The 17,242-nt window shown below is 44.4% G+C and overlaps 1 protein-coding gene across 3 annotated transcripts in view; it reads right to left on the bottom strand.

Moving 5' to 3' along the window:
- Positions 1-17,242, bottom strand: part of LOC147124059 (solute carrier family 22 member 4-like) — an 82,700-nt gene that overhangs the window by 45,671 nt on the left and 19,787 nt on the right. For 2 of the 3 annotated variants that reach the window (XR_015075975.1, XM_085980204.1), the window contains exons 2-3: positions 9,804-9,907; positions 3,612-3,766 (exon numbers count right to left, since the gene is read on the bottom strand). Coding sequence is in view for 2 of the 3 variants with exons in the window: in XM_085980204.1 (XP_085836330.1) it covers positions 3,612-3,766; positions 9,804-9,907 (259 nt within the window). In the remaining variant the exon portion in view is untranslated. The remainder of the gene's footprint in view (positions 1-3,611; positions 3,767-9,803; positions 9,908-17,242) is intronic. The other variant, XM_085980230.1, reaches the window with a different exon arrangement.

The raw sequence follows: 17,242 nt of genomic DNA, 5'->3' as shown, positions 1-17,242 counted from the left end.
AGTGGTAGGGGACAGTATAGTTAGGGGGATAGACACTGTTCTCTGCAGCCAAGAGCGCGAGTCCCGAAGGCTGTGTTGCCTGCCAGGGTAAAGGACATCTCCTCTGGGCTGGAGAGGAACTTAGAGTGGGAGGGGAAAGATCCAGTTGTCGTGGTCCACGTAGGTACCAACGACATAGGTAGGACAAAGAAAGAGGTGCTGCTGAGGGAGTTTGAGCAGCGAGGGGCTAAATTAAAAAGCAGAACCACAAAGGTAATAATCGCTGGATTACTACCTGAGCCACGTGCAAATTGGCATTGGGTAAATAAGATCAGAGAAATGAATGAGTGGCTCAAAGATTGGTGTGGGAGAAATGGGTTTCGAGTCTAGGGGCACTGGCACCAGTACTGGGATAAGAGGGAACTGTTCCGTCGGGATGGGCTTCACTTGAACCAGGCTGGGACCAGTGTCCTGGCGAATCGAATAACTAGGGCTGTAGATAGGGCTTTAAACTAAATAGTGGGGGGGGGGAGGGGGGGGGCGGAGGGGAGGGATACGCTGAGCGGAAATTTAAAAAGTCAAAGAAAAATGAGAAGGCAAAAGTGCAGGGTAGCGATAGGGGTAATGATAACTAGAGTATGGCAGGAAGGGACAGAGCGTATACACATAAGAGTACATCAGAAAGAGGGGTCAGAGTAGGGAGAAATGGTAAAAAGACAAAATTAAAAGCTCTATTTCTGAACGCATGCAGCATTCGTAACAAGATAGATGAGTTGACAACACAAATAGAAATAAATGGGTATGATCTGATAGCCATTACAGAGTCGTGGTTGCAAGGTGACCAAGGCTGGGAACTGAATATTCAGGGTTTTGCCATTTCGTAACGGATAGGCTGAAAGGAAAAGGAGGTGGTGTAGCTCCATTAATAAGGGATGAGATCAGTGCAGTAATGAGAAATGATATTGGCCTAGAAGATCAAGACGTAGAATCAGTTTGGGTGGAGATAAGAAATAGTATGGGTAAGAAGACACTGGTGGGAGTGGTCTACAGGCCCCCAAACAGCAGCCACACTGTAGGACAGAGTATAAATCAAGAAATAATAGAGGCTTGCAAGAAAGGTACGGCTATAATCATGGGAGATTTTAATCTTCATATTGATTGGACAAAGCAAATTGGCAAAGGTAGACTTGAGGAAGAGTTCTTAGAGTGTATACGGGATGGTTTCTTGGAACAATACGTTGTGGAACCAACCAGGGAGAAGACTTTTAGATCTGGTAATGTGTAACGTGGCTGGATTAATTAATGATCTCGAAGTGAAGGATCCTCTTGGGAAGAGTGATCATAGCATGGTAGAATTTCAAATTCAGTTTGAGGTCTCAAACTAGTGTCCTGAACTTAAACAAAGATAATTACAAAGGTATGAAGGCAGACTTGGTTAAAGTGGACTCGGAAAATATATTACAGGGTAAGAGTGTAGAAAAGCAGTGGCAAACATTTATGGAGATATTTCATAACTCTCTGCAAAGATATATTCCAGTGAGAAAGAAAGACTCTAAGAGAAGGATGAACCATCCGTGGCTAACTAAGGAAGTAAAGGATGGTATCAAATTGAAAACAAAAGCATACAACGTTGCGAAGAATAGTGGAAGGCCAGAGGATTGGGAAACTTTTTTAAAGCAGCAAAGGATGACTAAAAAAATGATAAAGAGAGAAGATAGCTTATGAGAGTAAGCTAGCAACAAATATAAAAACAGACAGCAAGAGCTTCTACAGGTATATAAAAAGGAAGAGAGTAGCTAAAGTAAACGTTGGTCCCCAAGAGGATGAGTCTAGGGAATTAATAATGGGAAACAGGGAAATGGCGGAGACTTTAAACAAATATTTTGTGTCAGTCTTCACAGTAGAAGACACTAAAAGCATCCCAATAATGGATAATCAGGGGGCTATTGGGGTGAGGGGGGGAACTTAAAACAATCACTATCACTAGAGAGAAAGTACTAGGCAAACTAATGGGACTAAAAGGTGGACAAGTCCCCTGGGCCCGATGGCGTGCATCCTAGAGTCTTGAAAGAGGTGGCTGCAGAGATAGTGGATGCATTGGTTGTAATCTACCAAAATTCCCTGGATTCTGGAGAGGTCCCAGCGGACTGGAAAACCGCAAATGTAACACCCCTATTTAAGAAAGGAGGGAGACAGAAAGCAGGCAACTATCGACCAGTTAGCCTAACATCTGTCATTGGGAAAATGCTGGAGTCCATCATTAAGGAAGCGGTAGCAGGACATTTAGAAAATTATAATATAGTCAAGCAGAGTCAGCATGGTTTTATGAAAGGGAAATCATGTTTGACAAATTTGCTGGAGTTCTTTGAGGATGTAACAAGCAGGGTGGATAAAGGGGAACCAGTAGATGTCATGTATTTGGATTTCCAGAAGGCATTCGATAAGGTGCCACATAAAAGGTTACTACACAAGATAAGAGCTCACGGGGTTGGGGGTAATACTTTAGCATAGATAGATGATTGGCTAACTAATAGAAAACAGGGTCGGGATAAATGGGTCATTTTCAGGCTGGCAAATTGTAACTAGTGGGGTGCCATAGGGATCAGTGCTGGGGCCTCAACTATTTACAATCTATATTAATGACTTGGATGAAGGGACCAAGTGTAATGTAGCCAAATTTGCTGATGATACAAAGATAGGTGGGAAAGCAAATTATGTGGAGGGCGCAAAGGATAAGTGAGTGGGCAAACATCTGGCAGATGGAGTTTAATATGGGAAAATGCGAGGTTATCCACCTTGGTAAGAAAAATAAAAAAGCAAATTATTATTTAAATGAGGAGAGATTACATAATGCTGAGGTACAGAGGGATCTGGGGGCCCTTGTACATGAATCACAAAAAGTTAGCATGCAGGTACAGCAAGTAATTAGGAAGGCAAATGGAGTGTTGGCCTTTATTGCAAAGGGAATGGAGTATAAAAGTAGGGAAGTCCTGTTACAACTGTACAGGACGTTGGTGAGACCACGCCTGGAGTACTGCGTACAGTTTTGGTCTCCTTATTTAAGGAAGGATATACTTGCACTGGAGGCAGTTCAGAGAAAGTTCACGAGGTTGATTCCGGAGATGAAGGGGTTGTCTTATGAAGAAAGGTTGAGCAGGTTGGGCCTATACTCATTGGAGTTTAGAAGAATGAGCTTATTGAAACATAAAAGATTCTGAAGGGGCTTGACAGGGTAGATGCAGAGAGGATGTTTCCCCTCTTGGGGAAATCTAGAACGAGGGGGCATAATTTCAGAATAAGGGGTCACCCATTTAAATCGGAAATGAGTCGGAATTTCTTCTCTCAGAGGGTCGTGAATCTTTGGAATTCTCTTCCCCTGAGAGCTGTGGAGGCTGGGTCATTAAGGTGGAGATAGACAGATTTTTGAATGGTAAGGGAGTCAAGGGTTATGGGAAGCAGGCAGGGAAGTGGAGTTGAGGCCAAGATCGGATCAGCCATGATCTTATTGAATGGTGGAGCAGGCTCGAGGGGCCAAATGACCTGCTCCTGCTCCTACATTTTATGTTCTTATGTTGAAAGAGATACCACAGAGTTAGAATATAACATAGGGCAGTAATTTAAAAAAAACTTACCTAAAATAAACATTACTATGTATTTTGAAATCTGTGCAATGCCAGTAATAAAGTACAAGACAGTGAACATCTCCCAGCTCTGAGAAGTCACCATGAAAAGGCTGAAGACTGCGTGCATGGCCATGGATACAAACAGAATGATTTTTCTCCCATACCTTAAAAACCAAGAAAACAGATCAATTTAAACAAACAATAATCCTTTCTCAAACACTGCATGCCATTTACTTTGTTCATTTTTTTGATGTTCAGAATCCATAAATAAAGTATCTCCTTTGATACAATCTGTACAGTATTCAGATGCAGGGCAATAAAGTTCATATCCTTGGAATGAGCTGAGCCAGAAATGTATCAGTAGAACAGCTCGTCATCTGCGCTCTTAAATATAATTGACACGACTTGCATGAAAATGTGGCTTCAAATTCCTTCAGAAAAGATGACCGCAATGATTATATATGTAAAAATTAATACGTGCTTCAGGATTTGTGCGACACGGGCAAGGCTGCATTTATTGCCCATCCCTCGTTACCGAGAAGATGGTGGTGGGCGTTGCTGGTGTTCTCCAACAATGGCGTTAGGTATGGAATTTCAGGATTTTGATCCAGTGACAATGAAAGAATGATGGTATATTTCCAAGTGAGCAGCAAGGATGAACAGGCTTGTGACTGACACCGTTAAAGATTGAGCGCGCCCTGGGCACTTCTAGACAAGACCAGAATTCAATGTCACCCTAGCTTGGGGTCATCAAACTTGGAGCATCTTTACAGCCATGATAGCCTTGCAGTGAACAAGATGGTCACATCAGGACCTTCGTTCAAGTTTGAAGTAACCTCCACACTTTCGAAAGCTATCTAAAGTCAGAAGGTATTGATTATTGGAAAGGATCTATGACATCTAATGCAACTTTTAAAACCAGAAACATACAATCAAAAGATCGAGGATAAGTCAGCCAAAACAGCATCATCTCATTTGGCTGACACTGAGGTGAAAATATAAACCAAAAGAAAACGCCACGGATGGCTAAGTGAAATTGAAATGGTAAAGGCTTTACAAAAAAGCAAAACTTTTACAAATAAATATTGCAATGTGACTGTGTTGAACTGAACTACAGTATGCACTGATTTATCATGTTATAAAAGACATTTTCTGGTGTCTGTAAGCAGCAGCAGAAATTAACAATGAAGTTTAGAATGTGGCCTTAAATGCTTAAGTGGGAGAATAAAAATCCAAGAAGGCACCCCTGTAAGTGCTGTGTAGGGAGTGAGCCCACTGGCGCAGCGGTAGCATTCCTGCCTCTGGGCCAGAAGGCGCAGAGTTCGACCCCCACTCCAGACAGTCCCGACGAGTGGAGTTGGAGCTCCGACTTTGAATTCTGTGTTGACATCCAGCAGCTTGCTCGCGTCCGGTGGGTGTGGATGGCCGCCCCCTCATCGTATGGGTTGTGGGAGCCCATAAAACCCTCTTGCCATATAGGACTAACCACCCCATCGGCTGGAATAAAGATGGTTACAGCTGTGGAAGGAGCGTTAACACGGCCAGTCAGACTGTTATTCAGCCTGCGAATCCTTCCCCTACTTCACACTGTTGCCCAAAGGGAACGGCAAGAAGACACGAAAAGGAGAGTGCTGTGTACAGGTTAGTGTAACCAGGTTTAACAATTAACCTCTGATCAAAGTATATTGATTGCCCCTGTCCATCACTCGGCTGTCACCCCTCCCGCCTATCGTGGCTCAGTGCTAGCACGCGTGATTCAAGTCCCACTCCAGAGACTGGAGCGCAAAATCAGGGCTAACAATCCAGTGTAGTACTGAGGCAGCGCTGCACTATCACCCCTTTTGCCCTCTCAAGTGGACGTAACAGTATTCGAAAAAGAGCTGGAGAATTCTCCCCTGTGTCCTGGTCAATATTTATCCCTCAAACAACGTCACTAAAATAGATTGTCTGGTCATTATCTCATTGCTGTGTGTGGAACTTTGCTGTGCATAAATTGGCAGCTGCGTTTCTTACATCACAACAGTGATCTTTTTTTAATTGATTCATGGGATGTGGGCGTCGCTGGCAAGGCCAGCATTTATTGCCCATCCCTAATTGCCCTCGAGAGAGAGTGGCGGTAAGCTGCCTTCTTGAACCACTGCAGTCCATGTGGTGAAGATGCTCCCACAGTGCTGTTAGATAGGGAGTTCCAGGATTTTGACCCAACGATGATGACTACACTTCCAAAAGTATTTGACTGGCTATAAAGATATTCTGAGGTTCTGAAAGGCACTATATAAATGCAAGCCTTCTTTCATGTCCTCCACTTCATCTCCTCTAACTTTTTGCTTAATGCACGATCCCACGTGCTAGTGAGTACAGAAATAGGAAGATAGAGCAGATGAATGCGTGGCTGGAGAGATGGTGCAGGAGAGAGGGCTTTAGATTCCTGAGGAATTGGAACCGTTTGAGGGAGGTGGGACCTCTACAAGCCAGACAGGTTGCACCTCAACGGGAACGAGACCAATATCTTCGCGGGAGGGTTTGCTAGTGCTGTTGGGGAGGGTTTAAACTAGCTTGGCAGGGGGATGGGAACCTAAGAATAGTCAGTAGGGAGGGAAGAAAAACTGGAATTGGAAAACAAAAATGTAGAAAGTAAATTGGAAGGACAGAGGAATCAAGGGCTAGGTAGTAGTCAACAAGGAGGTTTGCCTGTACTAAATGGTATATACTTCAATGCAAGGAGTATGGCGAACAAGGCAGATGAGCTAAGGGCACAGGTAGATACTTGGGACTATGATATTATAGCTATTACAGAGACGTGGCTGAAAGAGGGGTAGGTATGGCACCTCAACATTCTTGGTTACAGGATTTTCAGACCGGATAGAGAGGGAGGTAAAAAGGGATTAAAGAAACTATTACAGCTGTGAGGAGGGAGGATATGTTGAAGGGATCATCAAACGAGGCCATATGGGTCGAATTGAAAAACAAAAAAGGGGCGATCACACTGTTGGGAGTGTACTACAGGCCCCCAAACAGTGAGAGGGAGATAGAAGAGCAAATACTGTATGTAGATAAATTTCTGAGAAGTGCAAAAACTATAGGGCAGTAATAGTAGGGGATTTCAGCTACCCCAATATTAACTGGGATAAAATTCGTGTGAAGGGTATAGAGGGTGCGGAATTCCTAAAATGCATCCAGGGGAACTTTTTTAGCCAGTATGTAGCTAGCCCAACAAGGGAGGGGGCGGTTCTGGACTTAGTTTTAGGGAATGAAGCTGGGCAGGTAGAAGGTGTATCAGTGGGGGAGCATTTTGATGCTAGTGACCATAATTCAGTTAGATTTAAGGTAGTTATGGAAAAGGAAATTATAGAAAGCAAATTTTGCTAAGCAGAGGGGATTTAGCCATAGTGGACTGGAACAGCTACTTGAAAGTAAATCAGTGTCAGAGCAGTGGGAGGCATTCAAGGAGGAGATCCGGAAGAATCAGACCAAATATGTGCCTTAAAGAAAAAAGGTGGGACTAACAAATCTAGAGCCCCCTGGATGTCTAGGGACATACAGGTAGGAAAAAGAAAAAAAGAGAGGCGTATGACAGATACCGAGGGCTAAATACTCCAGAATCTTTAGAGGAGTACAGAAAGTGCAGGGGTGCAATTAAAAAGGATATTAGGAAAGCAAATTCTTGGCAAATAAAATCAAGGAAAACCCAAAGATGTTTTATAAATATATTACGAGTAAGGAGGATAACTAAAGAAAGGGTAAGGCCTATTAGAGATCATAGGGTAATCTGTGTGTGCAGGCGGGAGACATCGGTGGGGTTTTTAAATGAATACTTTGCGTCTGTTTTCACAAAGGAGAGGGGCGAAGCAGACATTGCTATCAGGGAGGAGAAGTGCGAAATATTAGATTAAATAAACTTAGTGAGAGAAGAAGTATTAAGGGGTTTAGCAACTTTAAAAGTGGATAAATCCCAAGGCCCAGATGAAATGTATCCCAGGCTGTTAAGCAAAGCAAAAGAGGAAATAGCAGAGGCCCTGACCATCATTTTTCAATCCTCTCTGGCTTCAGGTGTGCTGCCGGAAGACTGCTAATGGGATACCCTTGTTTAAAAAGGGAGAAAAGGATAGACCGAGTAATTACAGGCCAGTCAGCCTAACCTCGGTGGTGGGAAAATTATTGGAAAGAATTCTGAAAGACAGGATAAATCTTCATTTAGAAAGATACGGATTAATCAAGGATAGTCAGCACGGATTTGTTAAGGGAAGGTCATGTCTGACAAACTTGATTGAATTTTTTGAGGAGGTAACAAGGAGGGTAGATGAGGGTAGTGCGTTTGATGTAGTGTATATGGACTTTAGCAAGGCTTTTGGTAAGGTTCCACATAGCAGACTGCTCACGAAGTTAAAAGCCCATGGGATCCAGGGCAAAGTGTCAAGTTGGATTCAAAACTGGCTCGGAAGCAGGAAGCAGAGGGTAATGGTTGATGGGTGTTTTTGTGACTGGAAGGCTGTTTCCAGTGGGGTTCCGCAGGGCTCAGTACTAGGTACCTTGCTTTTTGTGGTATATATCAATGATCTAGACTTGAATATAAGGGGTATGATTAAGAAGTTTGCAGTTAATACTCAAATCGGCTGTGTGGTTGACACTGAAGAAGGAAGCCGTAGACTGCAGGAAAATATCAATAAATTGGTCAGGTGGGCAGAACAGTGGCAAATGGAATTCAATCCGGAGAAGTGTGAGGTAATGCATTTGGGGAGGGCTAACAAGGAAAGGGAATACACATTAAATGGTAGGACACTGAGTAGTGTAGAGGAACAAAGGGACCTTGAAGTGCATGTCCACAGATCCCTGAAGGTAGCAGGACAGGTAGATAAGGTGGGTAAGAAGGCATACGGAATGCTTGCCTTTATTAGCCGTGGCATAGAATACAAGAGCAGGGGGGTTATGCTTCAACTGCATAAACACTAGTTAGGCCTCAGCTAGAGTACTGCATGCAGTTCTGGTCACCACATTACAGGAAAGATGTGATTGCACTAGAGAGGGTACAGAGGAGATTTACAAGGATGTTGCCGGGAGTAGAAAATCTTAGCTATGAGGAAAGACTGGGTTTGAGGATAGGTTGGGTTTGTTTTCCTTGGAACAGAGGAGGCTGAGGGGAGACCTTACTGAGGTGTATAAAATTATGAGGGGCCTAGATAAAGTGGATAGAAAGGACCTATTTCCCTTAGCAGAAGGGTCAAAAACCAGGGGGCACAGATTTAAAGTGATTGGTGGAAGGTTTAGAGGGGATTTGAGGGGAAATTTCTTCACCCAGAGGGTTGTGGGGGTCTGGAACTCACTGCCTGAAAGGGTGGTAGAGGCAGGAACCCTAGCCACATTTCAAAAGTACTTGGATGTGCACTTGGGATGCTGTAACCTGCAGGGCTACAGACCAAGAGCTGGGAAGTGGGATTAGGCTGGATAGCTCTTTGTTGGCCGGCGAGGACACGATGGGCCGAAATGGCCTCCTTCCGTGCTGTAACTTTCTATGTTTCTATGAAAGAAGTTTCTCCTGAATTCCTTATTGGATTTATTAGTGACTATCTTATTTGATGGATCCAAGTTTTGGACTCCCCCACGAGCAAACATCCAATCTACGTTTACCCTATCAAACCCGTTCATAATGTTAAAGACCTCTATCGGGGCACCCCTTAGCTTTCTCTTTTCTAGAGAAAAGAGCCCCTTCCTGATCAGTCTTTCTATCTGTGTAAAGCATATATTATTTTATGCTACACTTAAAAATCAGCAGGCTTCCTCCATGACTTTAAAAGGACAGACCAAACATGTCTCGTATTCAATTCTGGTCTTTTTTTGAATTAATTGTTCTTATATAAAAAGAATTTAACTGATGACAGCAGCAAATAAAAGTTAAAAGTAATACCCAGTACTATCCCTGAACCATGTGATCTTTGGCAGAATATACACAATGCCTCCCCAGTTTCCTGGGATATTTCTTTTGCTATCGCATGAAAACCATCTGGGTCTGGAGATTGCCTGGTTATACTCGAAAATTCCACCTTTTGCTAACCTCTTGTCTTCCCACTACTCTCTAGTATCACATTCTACTTTTCAACTGTGAAGACTGAATCACTTCCCTTCCTGATAATAAAGGACCAATAGCAGCAGTTAGGTAAAGTACCTTAGTGATTGATTTACTAACATGAAGAACTGCAGCTGTACCTGTCTGAAAGTGGTCCTGAAAAGAATGAGCCACACAGCACACCCATGAAAAACACCGACACTGTAAATGGTCCTTTCCAGTGATCATCGCAGACAAGGTTCCACTGCAAGAAATGCAAAAGTCATTAAAAGCACAATTAACTTTTATTTCTGGTATACAGTGGGTTTGTTTAAACGTCTAGAAAAAAACCAATTATATTAGCATACGAACACTTAGGGGTAGATTTTCCCGAAGCTGTCGGGAAGAAGGCGGGACTTCCCCTTTCGGGTTTTTGACCCGCCTACTTCAACGTCCGGCCAATCCGCGCGATTTTCCCTTGATTGACATTGTTGAGCCCGCCCAGCGGGCTCAGCAGGCCAATTAAGGGCCACCCGGCAACAGGTGACGTCACAGACTGCAATTTCATCTGTCAAGAGTTCTTGACAGATGAAATATCAGTGTTTCACAGCTGTTTGAAGCTGTCAAACACTGACAGTCTGAGTTCTGACATGAGTCATTCTGCACAGACTCAGTTAGAACTCTTACTGGCACTCAAAGCTGAAGGCTGTCACTTTTCACAGATCGCAGCCGTTCAGCTTTAAGTACCGGCTGAGTGATGCGCTCCCAACGGCTACAGGAAGAAAGGCTGTGAAGGTAAGTACAGGTAAGTAAAAGTTCTTTACACACTTTAGACACACCAAACACACTTACCTTTACACTCATGCACCCATCACTCACCTGAGCGCCAACATCGCGACCCCTCCAACTCCTTCAACCCGACGGCTCGCCTGCTCTAACCTGGCGTGGTTTGGAGCCGTTGGGAAACCCACACGAAACCCCTCAAAATAGGGATTAGGCTAAAAACTGCCTGTTAACTATCTGTTAACAGGCAGTTAATTGGCACTAATCCCTTCCCGTCTGGTTTCGGCGGGTCCCAGTGCGGGGCGGGGACCCGCCGCCTCTGAAACTTACGTGGGGCAGGGTTTTGGGCGGGATTTCCCCCCCCCCATGCCTGAAACCCCGCCTGACGGCTCCACGAAAATCTAGCCCTTAATGTGCTTGGTATTATTTTGTTTCCTGATTTAACGGAGGCATTAATTAGATTACTTTTGGTCTTTCAGCCCCTATAGGAAACAGAGACCTGTTGTGAATAGAATTTTGTGTCCTGTTAGATGCTTGTGTCTTCTAGGTGTCTTTAAAAAGTGGTGGTTAACCAGGTCTAAAATGGACCCCAAGTGCTTTATTACATTACAACAGTGACTACACTTCAAAAAAAAAAAGTACTTAATTGGCTGTAAAGTGCTTTGGGACGTCCTGAGGTTGTGAAAGGCGCTACATAAATGCAAGTCTTTCTTTATTGGAAACCAAAATTGCTGCTCGGAGACATATGTGTCTGACTCACAGAATGCTATTTGAGCTACAAGACCAGTTACCTAATGTGACGAGGCAGACAAAATTGTCATTTCCAATCACGGTTAAGAAAATAAGCAGGCAGCCAGCTTTTGCCCACTATTATCCCACGGTAGACCAAGATGCTAAGAATGTTACTTTCCTTGACTGATTCCAAAGAAACTGTTTTGAACATCAAAAGGGGAAAATGTTCTTCTAACAGGAGGATCTTCTCTTGCTCTTCAGTTTCTGATCTTCGCGACATTAGAAACAGTAAGTTGTTCATATATACCAGACACTATTAGCTGGATTTTCCTCCTGATGGGCGAGGCCACTCATAGAATCATACAGCACAGAAGGAGGCCATTCAGCCCATCGTGTCTGTGCCAGATCTTTGAAGGAGCTATCCAATTAATTCCACTCCCCTGCTCTTTCCCCAAAGCCCTGCAAATCTCTCCTTTTCAAGTATTTATCCAATTCCCTTTTGAAAGTTACTATTCAATCAGCTTCCACCGCCCTTTCAGGCAGTATATTCCAGATTATAACAACTTGCTGCATAAAAAAAAGGCTCCCCCACTTTCCCCCCTGGATTTTTTGCCAATTATCTTAAATCGGTGTCCTCCGGTTACCGACACTCCTGCCGGTGGAAACAGTTTCTCCCCATCTACTCCACCAAAACTCCTCGTAATTCCGCCCATCTTGTTTTCCTGGAGTGGCTCATATTGTACGAGGGGCAGGTTTTGAGCAGAGAGTGGACCACTGCTGCTGGTTGGGAGACAACAGATAAAAAGCTGCAGCTGCTTAACAGGCCAGCATCATTCCCAGGATCACTGCATTGCACTTGTAGTGTTATCAGCACTTTCAAATAACTTATGCCATTACTTTCTCAGCACCAACCTTTCTCAGCCACAGGCCTCATGCCAAATTTTCCTGTAAGGTTTCCCCACACTATGGTGTCGCACCCATGAATGCCCATTCATTTCCAACAGAATGAGGCCACATAACCCTGGGGAGGGAGAAAGTTTTATATTTCCTTGCTCCCTATTCCCATCCACTCAAGCACCTGGACCTTAAAATTCCACAGGGCTACCACTGGCTCCCTGCCGTAACTCCAGTGGGAGAAGGACTAGTAGTTAATAAAAAGGGAAATAGTGAACTGTGATGACCCACCAGAATTTCAAGGCCCTGTACCTTGTCTCCCTCCACTCCCAGCTGCAGCCCTGGCTGCCATTGCCTTTCTGTAGGAACGGGAGGAGGCCATTCAGCACTCGAGCCTATTCAGCCATTCAATTTGATCATGGCTGATCTGTATCCAAGCTCCAGCTACCTGCCTTGGTTCCATACACATGGCGAGCACAAATTTATCAATCTCAGTTTTGAATTTTTCAACTGACCCCTGGCCTCAACAGCTTTTTTGGGAGGGAAGAGGCAGCTAGATTTCCACTACCCTTTATGTGAAGAAGTGCTTCCTGACATCAACCCTGAACTGCCTAGCTCTAATTTTAAGGTTATGCCCCTTGTTTGGACTAGCCTCACCAGAGGAAATAGTTTCTCTCTATTTACCCGAGCAACTCCATTAATCATCTTAAACATCTCAGTTAGATCACCCCTTAATCTTCTATACTCAAGGGAATACAATCCTAGCCTATACAACATAGTCTTTCCCACTCCCTTATGCCAGTACTTGCCACACCCATCAGTGCCCGTGCATTCCACCCCGCCCCCAAACACCAGTAACATCGCCCTCACTCCGTCCTGCTGTGTTTCACCCAGGGTTCTGATGAAAAGCAATGCCTGAAATATTCAATTTGTCACTTCTCTCTACTGATGCTGCGCTGGGGTGATTCCATTATTTTCTGTTTCTCGTTTCAGATTTCCAGCATCTGCAGTAATTTGTTTCTTGTTTATTTTGAGGGGGGGGGGAGGTTTTGGACAGAGGGGTAAATTTTTGTCATCACCACCTAGTCAGTAATCTGGCAGAGCGGAAAGCCCAGCAGTTATAGAACCCGCCTGAATATTCAATTCAAAAAGGAATGAAAATCAGACGGCCAGGCAATCCACTCAGCCAGATTACCGGTGAAGGCAAAAATTTACCCGAGTGCATGTGTGACAGACTGTATTAATGTAGCTCTTGAATTTGAATTATAAACATTCTAAAAATTTAGTCCATTTTACCATGACTAGAATTCATCTAGTCTTCAATGGATCTGCCACATCCTGATCATTCGGATCAATTTTACCCAATTTATCCATTAGCAGACCATCTTGACCAGAAGAAGCAGACCCGAGCGGGAGCGGATCGAGAGCTGAGCAGGGATAACGAGCGCGGCGAGAGCGGAGCGACTGAACACAGGCTGAATTTGAGTGACGTCAAGAGTAAAAAACCTAAAGGGGCATCAGCACAAGGGAAGGAGCTAATTGGACAGTTTGTACAATTGTACAGGGCCTAGGCGAGACCACACCTGGAGTACTGTGCACAGATCCGGTCTCCTTATCTAAGGAAGGATATACTTGCCCTGGAGGCGGTGCAACGAAGGTTCACTAGATTGATTCCTGGGATGAGAGGGCTGTCCTATGATGAGAGATTGTGTAGAATGGGCCTATACTCTCTGAAGTTTAGAAGAATGAGAGGTGATCTCATTGAAACATTCAAGATTCTGAAAGGAATTGACAGGGTAGATGCGGAGAGGTTGTTTCCCCTGGTTGGAGTGTCTAGAACTAGTGGGAATAGTCTCAGGATAAGGGGCAGACCATTTAAGACTGAGATGAGGAGTAATTTCTTCACTCAGAGGGTTGTGAATCTTTGGAATTCTCTGCCCCAGAGGGCTGTGAATGCCAAGTCTATGAGTCTATTCAAGGCTGAGATAGATAGACTTTTGGACTCTAGGGGAATCAAGAGATATGGAGATCGGGCGGGAAAGTGGAGTTGAGGTCGATGATCAACCATGATGTTATTGAATGGCGGAGCAGGCTCGAGGGGCCGTATGGCCTACTCCTGCTTTTACTTCTTATGTTCTTATGTGAGTAGCTGGTGAGTGATTTTTTTTGAAGTTTTAAGTTTATTTTTGCTAAGTTCTGCTAAAGAGCACGGTCGGAGAGGGGCTCTTCAAGTTAGGGGCCGGGGTTAAATAGCTGGTATGGGATAAAGAAGGAGCTTGGAGATTAGTAACTGTAACTACATTAAATTAGTAACTCAATACTATATTAAATTAGTAACTGTCCATAATATATTATATTAATAACTTGAATTAGGTACATCTTAGTCTTAAGTTTCCATAAAGTTAGTTAATAGTCGATTAAATAAAGGCATGTCAGGGCAGCTCAGTCCCGCGGAATGCACATCCTGTGCCATGTGGGAAATCCAGGACGCTTCCCATGTCCTGGACAACCATGTGTGCAGGAAGTGTCGTCAGCTGGAGGAGCTCAAGCTCCAGGTTTCGGAGCTTGAGCAGCAGCTGGCGTCACTACGATGCATCTGGGCAGCTGAGAGCTTCGTGGATAGCATGTTTCAGGAGGTGGTCAGCCCACAGCTAAGGAGTGTACAGGCAGAGAGGGAATGGGTGACCACCAGACAGAAGAGGAGGACCAGGCAGGTTGTGCAGGAGTCCCCCGAGTGCCTATCGCTCTTCAATCAGTATTCTGTTTTGAGTACTGGTGAGGACGATGGTTCCTCTGGGGAATACGACCAAAGCCAAGTCCACGGCACCACGGGTGGCTCAGCTGTACAAGGGAGGAGGAGGATCGGGAAAGTAATAGTGGTAGGGGGTTCGATAGTTAGGGGAGCAGGCAGGCATTTCTGCGGCTGCAGATGTGACTCCAGGGTGGTATGTTGCCTTCCTGGTGCCAGGGTTAAGGATGTCACCGAGCGGCTACAGAACATTCTGAGTGGGGAGGGTGAATAGCCAGAGGTCGTAGTCCATATCGGTACCAACGACATAGGTAGAAAGAGGGATGAGGTCCTGCAGGCAGATTTCAGGAAGCTAGGAAAGAGATTAAAAAGCAGGACCTCAAAAGGTACTCCCGGTGTCACGCGCAAGTGATATAGAAATAGGAGGATAGAGCAGATGAATGCGTGGCGGGAGATATGGTGCAGGAGGGAGGGCTTCAGATTCCTGGGGCATTGGGGCTGGTTCTGAGGGAGGTGGGACCTGTACAGGCGGACGTGTTGCACCTCAACAGAGCCGGTACCAATGTTTCCGGCCTGACGAGAGAGGAGGCATTGCTGGATCTGGTTCTGGGGAATGAGGTAGGTCAAGTGGAACAAGTGTCAGTAGGTGAACATTTAGGGAACAGTGATCACAGTATCATAAGGTTTAGATTAGCTATGGAAAAGAACAGGGAGCAATCTAGAGTAAAAATATACATCTGAGAATCAGGCTAAGTGAAAAAGAAAATAAGAGGGGTAAAGAGAGGGTATGAGATTAGAATGGCAGCCAACATAAAAGGTCATCCAAAAGTCTTCTATAGGCATATATAAATAGTAAATGGGTAGTAAAAGGAGGGGTGGGGCCAATTAGGGATCTAAAAGGAGACATACGCATGGAGGCAGAGAGCATGGCTGAGGTGTTAAATGAGTACTTTGCATCTGTCTTTTCACCAAGGAAGAAATGCTGCAATGGAATAGTGAAGGAGGAGGTAGAGGAGATACTGAATGGGATAAAAATTGATAAAGATGAGGTACTAGAAAGGCTGGCTGTACTTAAAGTAGATAAGTCACCAGGACCAGATGGGATGGATCCTAGGACACTGAGGGAAGCGAAGGAAGAAATCGCAGAGGTACTGACCATAATCTTCCAATCCTCCTTTGAAACAGGGATGGTGGCAGAGAACTGGAGAATTGCAAATGTTATACCCTTGTTCAAAAAAGGGTGTAAAGATAAACCCAGCAACTACAGGCCAGTCAGTTTAACCTCGGTAGTGTGGAAGCTCTTAGAAACAATGATCCGGGACAAAATTAACAATCACTTGGACAAGTGTGGATCAATTAAGGAAAGCCAGCACGGATTTGTTACAGGCAAATCGTGCTTAACCAACTTGATCGAGTTTTTTTGAAGAGGTCACAGAGAGGGTTGATGAGGGCCAATGCAGTTGACATGGTGTACATGGACTTCCAAAAGGCGTTCAACAAAGTGCCACATAATAGGCTCACCAGCAAAGTTGAAGCCCATGGAATAAAAGGGACAGTGGCAGCATGGATACGGTGTTGGCTAAGTGACAGGAAACAGAAAGTAGTGGTGAACGGTTGTTTTTCAGACTGGAGGAAGGTGTTCCCCAGGGGTCAGTACTAGGACTACTGCTTTGCTTGATATATATTAATGACTTGGACTTGGGAGTACAGGGCACAATTTCAAAATTTCCAGATGATACAAAACTTGGAAATATAGTGAACAGTAAGGAGGATAGTGATAGACTTCAAGAGGACATAGCCAGGCTGGTGGAATGGGCGGACACGTGGTAGATGAAATTTAACGCAGAAAAGTGCAAAGTGATACATTTTGGTAGAAAGAATGAAGAGAGGAAATATAAACTAAAGGGTACATTCCTAAAATGGGTGCATCAACAGAGACCTAGGCGTATATGTGCACAAATCGTTGACGGTGGCAGGGCAGGTTGAGAAAGCAGTTAAAAAAACTTACAGGATTCTGAGCTTCATGAATAGACGTATAGAATACAAAAGTGTGGAAATGATGATGAACCTTTATAAAACACTGGTTCAGCCTCAACTGGAGTATTGTGTCCAATTCTGGGCACTGCATATTAGGAAGGATGTGAAGGCCTTAAAGAGGGTGCAGCAAAGATTTACGAGAATAATTGCAGGGATGAGAGGCTTCAGTTATGTGGGTAGACTGGAGAAGCTGGGGTTGTTCTCCTTAGAGCAGAGAAGATTAAGAGGAGATTTGATAGAAACTGTTGCCATTGGCAGAAGGGTCGAGAACCAGAGGGCACAGGTTTAAAGTGATTGGCAGAAGAACCAAAGGCGACATGAGGAAAAACTATTTCACTCAGCGAGTGGTTAGGATCTGGAATGCAATGCCTGAAAGGGTGGTGGAGGCAGACTCAATCATGGCTT

Source organism: Somniosus microcephalus, chromosome 1 (genome assembly GCF_052327205.1).
Source record: "Somniosus microcephalus isolate GS21.2 chromosome 1, FLI_Smic_1.0, whole genome shotgun sequence".
NCBI lineage: Eukaryota > Metazoa > Chordata > Chondrichthyes > Squaliformes > Somniosidae > Somniosus > Somniosus microcephalus.
Note: the sequence above shows the minus strand (reverse complement) of the source record. Positions and strands in the feature narration are given on the sequence as shown.